Source organism: Atta colombica, unplaced genomic scaffold (genome assembly GCF_001594045.1).
Source record: "Atta colombica isolate Treedump-2 unplaced genomic scaffold, Acol1.0 scaffold97, whole genome shotgun sequence".
Classification (NCBI taxonomy): domain Eukaryota; kingdom Metazoa; phylum Arthropoda; class Insecta; order Hymenoptera; family Formicidae; genus Atta; species Atta colombica.
This window is the reverse complement of record NW_017259591.1, coordinates 1,022,218-1,034,119: the sequence shown is the minus strand read 5'-3', so window position 1 is coordinate 1,034,119 and position 11,902 is coordinate 1,022,218. Positions and strand designations below refer to the sequence as shown.

Here is an 11,902-nt window from a genome sequence, read left to right as displayed (position 1 = left end):
AGTAAATATTTTTTTTTTTAAAGAATTAAAAGAATTAAATATTAAAAAAAATTCAAAATCATATTTTTGCATGATTACTAATTTCATGATATCAATGCATTTTATACATTCTTTGAATTTTGTAAAACAGTTGTACTTTCACATCTTATTAATTGTATAAATTAAAAAATTGTGATAGGAATAAAATATTTAAATATATTACATTAATTTTATTCATATACAAAAAAAAACATGGTTTATTAAAAAAAAACAAAGTTTTTGGAATCATATTTTTTAAAAATTGGTTGATTCTCTTGTGCGATGGGATGCAACGACAATTTTTTCTGTGTCATATTCCATTTATTTATTGAAAACTGTTTTAGATAAATTTCATTATAATGTGGACTCTCTTATAGTAAAAACACACACACACACACACACACACACACACACACACACACACAATATGCTGTTTGTTGAATAGCTCGTTTTTTGTATACTTATCTTTGCTTCTTGATTGTTTATTTTGCTTCTTTATATTTAGTCAATTTAGGCCTGACTGCACCAACATTGGCAAGGCTTAAAACTTTTTGGCTTACCCTCTTTCTTTCTCTCTAAGAGAGAAAGTGAGAGTTTTAAGCCTCGCTCAAAGTCAAAGTAACATTTTGGTGCAATCGGACTTATTCAAATAAACAGTCTTGTTTCTAATCTTATTATTGATAGAAAATTAAATACTCCTGTTTTCTTGTTCACATGAATCATTTAAATCTTATTGTGCACATGAAAGACTTTTTATCAAAAAGTTAATATGTCAGAATAAAACATTTTTATACTTGATACGAAATACACATCTCTCTCTCTCTCTCTCTCTCTCTCTCTCTCTCTCTCTCTAAGATCTACTTAATACTTTTATATATAACATTGAAAAAATTAATTTGTATAAAAAGTTACATAGCATTATTTAAGAAAATTTAAATAACAAGAAGAATAATTAAAAAATAATTAGTAAATATCAAGAAGAATGATTTAAACATGAATTTAAGAGAACTGAGTTATTAATATGAAAATAGAACGAACTTTTAAAAACACTTTTAAACAACTTATATTTCCTTTCTGTTTAAAGCATTTGATATCCATATTAATAATGATAAATAATGTACCCTGTTATTAATAAAGTTATGTTTGCAGTTGCATAAATTATTTACGTTTACAGTTTATGTGCACTACATTATTTGAGAATATATGACTATACTGTATTATTGTTAAATACTGAACTATCGAAATGTTACTGCACTGAATATTGAACAAAATCCGTCGCTTTAAACATTAATTTTCTTTTTTTATCACATTGTATAGAATTAAATTTAAATAAAATACTGTTATTAAATGGGAAAAACATTAATTTTTTTTTAAACAAGATCACAACTCATTAAACATAACGACATAATCAGACATAACTTTGAATATCTGTTTTGTGAAGCAATTAAACAAATCGTATTCACCTCTTAGTGTCATTGTGTTGTACGTAATAATATGGCGACTGTGGCAGGAATGGAAAAATAACCATGTGGCATAGCATCATTACCAAGCTAATGATACTGAAATTCATCATTGACATATTGGGACCCATTATATTACCAAAGAATATGCCTACGGGAAATCCGTTCATAATCAGACATACCAAGGCGCCGCGGATTGATGGCGCCGAAATTTCACCGATATAAAGCGGATAACTGCTGACTATCATTCCCATTGCTGTACCTGATTAAGATGATGTAATTTTGCAATAGATGTAAAATTACATAGATTCCGGATTTAGTTTATAGTTAAGTGTAGGAATGAGATCCTGTAAAATGGGCGCCAAATTGAAAGCAATTGTTTGAACATCAGAATGTAAGATAATAGAAGGATTATTTGGAAAATTAATGAATAAAATACTAGCAATATGATTAACTAGCACTATGAAGAACTTGATGAATTAATTTATCTTATGTTGTGATAAATGACTATGATCACTGTTACCTGAAAGTATTCTTGAAATGTACAACCACGTAGAGGAAGTCGCGAATATTATGCAAATCCAGCTGACGACCATCGGTAATCCTGTTGACAGGATAGACATCTTGCTGCCTATACATTCTAAAATGAGAGGTCCAAAGACGGCGCCTAAGAGGCGCCCGAGTGGTAATAGAGAGGCTATCCAAGACGCTTCTTCATCTGTTACGTGAAACAGCGCATTTTCGTCGGTCAGTTGCGCCAAGTAAGGCGAAGTCCAACCGTTTGCGAGACCAATATTGAAGGTCAACAAGGCCACTAAAGCACAACATTTTGTTATATGTGATGAGAAATTAATACAAATTCAGTAATTTTGTAGAAAATTTATGAGATACATGGAGATATATCAATCTTGTGTTATATGCAAATCTTAAGTTGCACTGAATTTTATGAATTAACTAACCTGTTAGAGTTGCGAACCACTGAGGCCATAATTGAAGTAAAGGTTCAAATATTTTTTTTGCCATTTTTATATCAAATTTATACCGTTATACGCGTATCTGTAAAAAGACAAATAGGGAAGATAATTATTCAGTATAATTATTCAGTCTACATGATTGCAATTATTTTTATTTTTAAGTTTATGTCAAATTATTTGTCAAATAACTTGCCAATTGGTTGTCAGATAAAAAAGACAGCGAATCAACACATTCGAAAAACTTGTCGCAAGAAATAAGACTTACAGATTACAATCCATTTGGTGTTTTAAAGCATTTTTTGATTGATCAGTTAGTAAAATATTTTTTTCCGATTGTTAATTATATGTTTCGAAGCATTTGTCATGCCAAGTGGTCCTCACAATTACGTATATTATGCATGAATTTAAGAAATCTAGACACATGCAGTATTAAAAATAAAAATCTGAAAGTTCAGGAAATCTGTTTGATCGCAGATTTGCACGTTTATGATATATCGAGAAAATTACGGTTATTTCCGACTTGAATTGTCATTTGATCGGATTCACATACATTGGCATTCGTTTACTTCACATCGGCTACAGCGCGTACATTTTTCATTTATTTGGTGGCGAAAAATCATTTTTCGACAATGGGATACGTCAATTTCGCGACGAGTCAGCTGCGACGCCTGTCGATAATACAAGTTTGATTTGAGAATAAATAGTCATTGTGATGTGCTACGATAAACGCATATAAAATAAAATACTCGTATTTATATGGATTAGATAAAAAAAATTAATAAAAAGAAATTTTAAGTGGTGACATATAATAAATTTATATTTTTTCCTAGAATATGTTCCATAACGGCGCCACTTTGATTTTCTAATTCAAGCAAACACACACATTATCTTTATTTTTTATTAATATTTAAAAATTATATCGACTGTTTCACTGTGCAAGATTTTCTCGACTTGCACATATAAATGTATTGCATAACTGATCTTGTATGAATAGATCGTAATCATAAAAAATTTAAATGAATTTAATTTTTATTTTTTCCTCGCCGCGATGATATTGTATAGTATTATTGTATACATATATTATTTTTTACTGTGCATATCGCATTACTTTTCCACCGCAAGCGTAGTCGTGAACAAATTTTTCTAAAATCCGATAATAAAAAAACTCAATTTTAGTTTTAGCGAAATGTAAAGCTTTGAAATGAAATACTCAAAAATGTCATGATGTCGAGCAAAAAGAACACTCAGAAAAAATTGTGATACTTTTAATTGTTTGCAAAAAATCTATCAGACTTCTAACGGTACACTGATAATGCTGGTAATAGCAGATCAGTTCAGAGATCAATCCTAAGTGCTACATGACATTATCAATATAATAGAAAAATTACTTTTTATTTTTACGTAGCAGTAAATTGTTAAATATAATATTAATGTAATCTTCGAGTATGCTTTTATCACAAAAATTGTTATGTGTGTTTGAACATTCAATACGGGTTCATTATTTGTAATTCTGTTAATTAAATCTGTCGTTATAAAAATTAATTCCGTATGATTGCCATCCCTTGAGCGATCGTACATCTTTATGATTGCTCTTTCATGTAATACGTAACAAAGCAATTTCTGTTTTTCTTTAACAAACAACGAAGCAAAAAAAAGATAACATTTTGATATGAAATATCGTTTGCTTACTTCACTTATAGTAACGTGAACATTTAATGTATAGTCACTTATGTAACTTCATTGAGAGAGATACGCCCTCTCGTTTTGAATAAAAGAGAATTTCTTCTGAATTTAATTTTTATATTCACCTCTCCAGGATAATCACAATTAACTTGATTATTGATATAAGATTTGTTAACTGGGAGAAGAAGCAGATGGTTGATCTCTGTTTAATCACTGAATAATCTCCATATTCGCATATTTATTTTTGTCATACATACCGAAAAATTTTGCTGGCAATAAACTTTATTTTACACTTAGCCGATAAAATTGATAATAAATATGTGTTGGGCGATTTATTGGAAGTGAAACTACGTTGCGTGTTTACGTTGTGAATCTCAGAACGGCGATCTTCTGGGCACGTTGTTAGGATGAGCACGTCGAAACCGTGGAACCCAAGAGCTAACTTAAATGGAACAGAATAGGGTTACGTCACACGAAAGGGTCCGTCCTCTCTGGTCTCTTACGGTTAGAGGATAATAGCTTTCGAAACGTTGCCTTGGAACTCTCGGTTCTTGCGCTGCGAAATATTTCGTTGCGTCGCTTCTCTTTATCTGACGGGATAATAGAAGCGAATGAGAAGTACGCTCTGTTGTTTACATCGCATTATCTATAGTTGAATTTATGACTCCTGACATTGCGACTTTCACATCTATTTCATTCTTCTTCTTTCACGGCTACTTTACCTGTCCCTGCTGCGTACAGGAAGCGGGTAATAGTTATCCGGTCACCTGGAGCTTTCGTGAAACGTCCGTCCGTATGCACACTATGTTAATTAACTATGTATGATATGTATGTATGATAAGTCAAATCTTATTATATTGCACAAGCATCGCTATCGCTTGTATTTGCAAGCTTGATCTAGTGAGGTCATACTTATAGCTGACGACTTATTTATCGTGTTTACTAATTCTTGGCATTAAAGTTGTTCACATAATTTGTGTTGCAATTCAGCTACTTATATAACATACGTAACGCTCTTATTTTATTTGTATATATTGCTCATTTAAACATATTGTTCATTCAGAGAAAAAGATGAGGCAACTATATAAAGGAAATAATTGTAAATTTTGTTTTGAAGAAAAATTTTTTATGTAGAACTAATATATACATACCTGAATGAACTATGTATATATGTAGTTAAATTAATTGTTTTATAACTGCAATAATATTATAAAAATTATTCAATTATTATGTACATCAGTTTATTCAACTATATAGTAATTTATTCAGCTATGTATATACATATAAAACTTGTATAGTTGTCATCTTTGTAGTTATTATTATTATGCTTTTGGGAGTCTGAGATGCGCATAGTTTCTTAGTTAAATACATTCACTTACATTATTACAATTATAGATACTTGACTAGAATTATAGATACTTGATCTATAATTTCTATATCATCAATGAAAACATATTATTTCACTTTAACCAATAACTTTAGTGATGTCCATTTTGAACTCTCTCTCTGTTTTTCTCTGAATGTGTGTTTTGACAAAATTTAAATAATATATCAACTGGAATTTATATATTTGCATTTTTGTTTATGCATTTGCATGCTAAGTAAATATAATTATACAAAATAATGTCAGATATCGCGCGAATTCAAGACCATATTTTTAGTTCCTTTATCTACTATTGCTTATGAGATAGGGAGACATATAGTGAACATGTCTTCAGTATATTTTCTGTGAGTACGAACAGGCTGGAGGAACGTTTTCTAGGTAGATGAAGGCGGTATATTGCTACAAGTAGCGCTAGTGAATTACATGAGACTTCCTGCACAGAAGGAACTTACAAAGTGAAGACTCATGTCGTGTGCCAGCAAGCCGGTAGGAGTGAACGACTTTACAAGCTCTTAAATAGTTATTAAAAATATACGGATTTCTTGATTTTTATGGTGATTGAAATGGGTTAGTTTACACAATACGGTGAATTCGTTTTGATTCAACATTAATATTAATCAAAATAATCAAGTATAAATCGATAATTTGATGAATATTGCTTTCACAGGTTCTACTATAAGCTTACGCAAATTAGCTATGCAAACGAATGCACGTGGCAATCTTACCTAACGTGATGTATTGATTTTCCTATTGCGTTTCAATTGGGAAAGGATTGTGCAATCAGGCACGATCGAGCGCCGAAAATCTCGATTCCATCGCTCGACTGGAAGATGCGCTCGATAATAAGCACACCTGACAAAATTCAATTATGCGATTCCCGTGGGCGAGTAACCCAATTTGCACGTCATCAAGCCGCATACGGGGAAACCGGTTCGAAGACTATCCCGATGGTATACAGGGGTATATACCTATACCAAATATTGAAGTTCTTGGATTGTACAGGACTGCCCTCAGGGATGCCAAATAACCCACGTTGATCTCCAACTACATGGCTACGATTCGTCTGAACGACGGATATAATTGCCTGTAATCTACCGCGATGCGGTCGTATTATAGAGATCATTTAAGGGAGAGAACCGACATTCGGTACCACCAATATTATCGGTAAACGTTGTTCAAAAACAGTTTGCGAATTTAGATTACGACCAGTTGTGCATTCTATAGCATCATTTCTACAGCATTCTATAGTATGAACTTGATGTATATAGAACACAGAATACTAAATTTTATTATATAATAAATTCTATGTCAATAGTATATATTTAACGTGACATTATGTACTTTACTTGATAACTGAACTATAATTTATCTCTATCTGTAATTATCTGTTATCGTTTTTCTTTGTTATTATTATTAATGTGTTGCACATTGTGCAGCTTTTCTTTAGCTCCGCAAAAAATTAATTAAGATCATGCATCTACTATTGTGATCGATAAATGTGTGACATTGTACATTTATTAAATAGTTTTTTAGTATATTATGTATATTATGTATTATCATTAACTATTAATTTGTAAATTTATTGTATCTTGTATACATATCAATGAGACATGTCATAATGTTAATGACCTCTATAATAATTAATATGTTAATACCAACGATATTTGCAAATTGTCATGATAAGATGTAGTATTTTATGTAACTCCCATAATTATGTAACTTGCGCGCTAGCTATAGAGTGTTTGCTATCGACGTACCGATTTCTTGGTACAACGCACTTTCTCGAATAGATCATTCTCTTTCTATTTTTGATGGTCTGTCTTATCATTAAGGAGATTCTCGAGGTCTCTTTGGTGCCATCATCAAACGATCGTGATCAAACGGACCACGGAAAGCGCAATTCCTCGCTTTCGCATGATTCACATCCACTTCTATGATGCTAATGTAACACATATTAGCTGAGTACATTCCACTAATTAGTAAGATCTACTTTTTTTCCTTATATTTACAGTGAATGCATGTGATTTTAAATTTTAAATATGAAAGCCTTATTTTAAAAACAGAAGATTCAAATTGGAAGAATATTAATATGTTCACAAATCTTTATACAATTTTTTTTTCTCTTATTGCTTTATAAGTAATAGCCTAGTATAGTGAAATTAAATATCTTACAATATTTAATGACATTTTGGCAGTACAAGCTAAAAAATAAACAACGAAGAATTATAAAAAAATTGATCGAAATTTTACGAAATTTTAATTGTGTATGCTGAAAAACTAACAATAAAAAAACAAAACAACTAATAATTTGACTTATGTAACGGCTTATACAACTCAACGACCACACTTTATATTTTTAAGTAAATAAGTATGCGGGTCTAAATAAATTTTTCAAATATTTATTGGAGTTTTATTAGTATGTGTGAAAAATTTGATTTAATTTGTAATACTTTTTTATAAAATGTTCAAGTAAATATTATGAAACGCGATTTTACATATGAATCAATGCAAATAAATGTAATTTTTAAACCAATAATAAGAGAATGTTAAAAGGAGGAATGTTATGTTTTTTGGTTAATATGAAGAAGTTTTGTGTGAATTATATATCATATTAAAAAGAATTATATATCATATTAAAACTATTTAAGTAAAATCGAATGATATATTGTTTATTTAGGGAAATAAGAATATGGAAATTGTAATCAAAGACAATTTTGTTGCTTAATTCCAGGAATATCTTAATATTTTACTTAATATCTTTTGGATTTATTGTCTTTAAAAACGATTGCTTCTACATTTTCCCATAATACATCACTCGATTCTGCTTAAGTAGCTATTTAATATATATGATATATTATATATTATTAATATTAATTTGTACATCTCAGAATTGCTTTGTGCTTATAAAAATTTAATATCCGCCTTTTTTTATTAAGATTGTTTATTAAGATGTAGTAGAACAATCTACGAAATTTTTGTATTTTTGTACTACTTTGAGATGTGACATCTTCAAAAATTATTTTAAAATTATCTAAAATGTACGAAAATACATTAAACAAACTCTTAACTTGTTTAAAATTGTTAAAAGAAAATTAGGAAGTCAGATCTGATGGCTAATGTCACTTTTAGAATTCACATGTAAAAGATAAGAATATGTTATAATTTTTATAAAATATTAGTATTGGATGCTATTAGTTACGCAATGTTATAAATATGAAAGTTTTTGTCTTTCTTAAATTCATCCAATTAAACAAAACGATTGACGATCTTTGTTCTGGAATTCAATAGCATAACTACCAAAATTTTTTATACGTCAGCGAATCGTTTCTGATCCTCGCCATCTTCGTGCAAACGAATTAAAGACGTACTTGGCTTTTAAAAGTTCCAGGGATTTACGAACGTATTCTCTTCCGCTGTATTAACTACGACACTGTTCGAATCTCTTTCTAGTAAATCCCGGCTGGTCTATTCGAATTTGACTGAACGTATTACATGCATTTTCCTATTCCAATCGCTATTCGGTTGAGCGCAACGATGAGTAATAAGGCGTAAAAAGCTATTAGATTGACTGACGAGTTCTTCCGTTCCGTTTTACGTCGGTTCTATCCGTTCTTTTTCTCGAAGGATCTTTGAAAGTTGAAAAGCCTTCGACTCGGCCGTTGAGAGAGATGGGAGCTCGACGCTGAAAGACATTTTCATGTCTTCGCATTACGATATTTCTCCGCTATTTGAAGCGAGCGCTTTTAAATCTAAGTTGCATGGTTCCCTTATATAAGCTCGTCTGGGTATCATATATCTCCTGTAGAATGTTTTACACTTGCAGACACGTTAGCAATTTATCGCGTTACTCTTATAATGATGAATGAATTAGTACAAACAAATTTCAATGCAGCCATTCCTCAATTTTTTCAAATTAGAAATATGGCTCACTGGTAGTTCTTTAATTTTGGTGCCGTATGGCGACATTGGAAACCGATAGTCACATGATTTATTTATCTTTCAAAAAATACAACGGATAAAAAAAGAAAAAAAAAGGGGTAGCTGGAAGATTCCGTACATGAGCAAAAGACGGTAACGGGTCAGCATTACCACGGTAATAGACACCGGCACGGCGGCGGGAAGAGCGGCGGTTTCGCGAAGGTGACGGCGGAGGTGATGGTAGTAGAGTTGGTGGTGCTGGCGCTGGGTAGTTGGGTGGATAGGTGGGTGACGGTAGGTCGACCGCGCGGGGACTAGGGGATAGCCTCCGGGTTAGGGGCTGACGGGTCGCGGCGGGTGGAAAAGGGGCGACTCCGGCAGTCAGCGGGTTAGAGCCGCTCCGTGCGGGTGAACGCGAGTCGCGAGCGTGTACGCGCCCTTCTGCAAAATTTCTTTGAAAGAAAGTTTCGGAGCTCGTTATCGGTAGAGCTCCACCGACGATGTCATGGGAATGTGAATTCAGTTCGCGTCGATTGTCAATCCTACCGGCTGTCGTTGTCCCACGATCTCGTGCATGAACTCTCGTGTATTCCCTCCTCGGAATGACCTGCACAAAAGTCACTGCTCTGCAAACAAGCCTGCAAATAAAAATTTGTATAAATTTTTCAAGAATCGTCAAGTGATTGTGTAATAACGAGTGCATTGTGTGTAATTGGAATTACGGAGTGATTATAGAAGTGATGGATAGAAGCTTTTAAAACCACATCACCACGTGTATTATTGAAGTGTCATCTGTGAAGAGAATTTGAGAGTCAGGAAATCCCTCGATTTCTTTAAGGGCGCTTGTTATAATTTACGAAAAATATAATGTGTGGCTCGTCCGTAATTTCTTGAATATTTGTGTCTATTAATTTTAATATTTTAATTTTAACTAATTTTAACTAATTTAAATAATAGAGAAAAAAAAAATGCACTTGGTAATTATTACGTAACCATGTACCGTTAAACATATACAAATTAAACATGTACCAACTGTCAAATATTTTAAAAGGATAAAAAATACATATATCGTGACAAGATAATTAGCACGTAATACTTTTTCTGTAATTACATAAATTATGTCATTATATAACGTTACGTTACCGATCATAATTATGCGAGCATGCAAAAATTGCAAAAAGAATTTTTATTTAGTGATGGAAGAGAGCATCTTACGTGATTCGACAATTCAAGTGTCTAATGATAAAATAACAAAGTAATTCTTTCTTTTACATGCACAATGCTTTGAAAAATGCTTAGAAAATCTGCTGAATCTGTGTTTATGATGAGTATGAATTCTTCACATATTTTGCGTTATCGACATAGAGTTTTCGTTTTGCTTTTTTGATTTTCCATGTACATTGTCGTTTACGTTACACAATGTTTGACTTCAGACATTCAGTGTAACGATAATTTCGCTCGTGACTTCATTGTGTTTGACGCGTAATTCCACACGCGCGTGCGAAACATGATATAGTTTTATAGAGCAAAATTATACCTCTAACAACGAAGGCTCCACAAGTAGTTGTTTTATTAATAAGTGGATTTTCTTTTTTTATTGTACAATTTTCCTTTATGTGTACGTTTGCGTTTTTTATTACGATAAATAGCAATTTCCCCGGCAACTTGAGATTCTTCTTAACTTGAAGATACGCGAACAAGATAACGGAGAACCCTCATAGCGTCAAGTTTCCTCTCTCGAAAACTGTAAGAAAAACTTGCATATTGCTGAATTTTTTTCTCTTTTGTAATAATACATTTGAATATAATGCGAAGTTTTAACGGACGTGTTATTTTATACAATCTCTCTTATTGAAAATAATACTTTATAAATATTTATAAATATTTATTTTATTTGCGCCGAAAAATGATGATTTTGATATATTATATCGAATTTTTCATTTAAAAAACGATGCAACAACGTTTGATTATATCGTAATTATACATGTATTATTAGTTAATTGACATTTTCAACAATGAGCTCAATTTCTCTTTGAAAATTTGATATGTTTCCTAATAATACGGGAAATACGGAGCATGGTTTTCGTTGCCTCAAAATTCTGAGTGAACTCATCTAGTAATTGATATTGCGAGATGATGTTAACAAGCCATAGAAAGGTACATTTAACGTAATCGTCATTCTCGAACTGTTGTAGACCGACGGAGATGCAAATTCCGGTTGGTCTCTCGGTTAGTGTAACAGCCGATAATTTCATTCGCAAGCTCATTATGGAAATGGGAACTGTTTCCATAGAAATTACATAATTAGAACGTGTCGACGGTTCGTCGACGACGTTGAACGCAGTCGAAATTGTAAACCGAATGCTCGAATGATGCATAATGCACCGACAATTCGTGATAAACAGCTAAAAATATCTTCGTGTAACGTACTAACCGTATCTAAATAAAAACACAATACCGCTGTA

At 31.9% G+C, this 11,902-nt stretch overlaps 2 protein-coding genes across 17 annotated transcripts in view; one reads left to right on the top strand and one right to left on the bottom strand.

Moving 5' to 3' along the window:
* The window catches only part of LOC108693770 (facilitated trehalose transporter Tret1-like), a 12,235-nt gene extending 2,218 nt beyond the window's left edge, over positions 1-10,017 (bottom strand). The window contains exons 1-5 of one of the 4 annotated variants that reach the window (XM_018202905.1): positions 4,858-5,000; positions 4,500-4,725; positions 2,438-2,534; positions 2,002-2,292; positions 1,482-1,740 (exon numbers count right to left, since the gene is read on the bottom strand). In XM_018202905.1, the coding sequence (XP_018058394.1) occupies positions 1,482-1,740; positions 2,002-2,292; positions 2,438-2,501 (614 nt within the window). In that variant the 5' untranslated portion in view covers positions 2,502-2,534; positions 4,500-4,725; positions 4,858-5,000. Of the gene's footprint in view, positions 1-1,481; positions 1,741-2,001; positions 2,293-2,437; positions 2,535-4,392; positions 4,411-4,499; positions 4,726-4,857; positions 5,001-9,983 lie in introns of those variants that run through there. The other 3 variants (XM_018202904.1, XM_018202902.1, XM_018202903.1) reach the window with 3 other exon arrangements.
* The window catches only part of LOC108693768 (disks large 1 tumor suppressor protein), a 678,647-nt gene that overhangs the window by 75,097 nt on the left and 591,648 nt on the right, over positions 1-11,902 (top strand). The gene's annotated exons all lie outside the window — the stretch shown is intronic.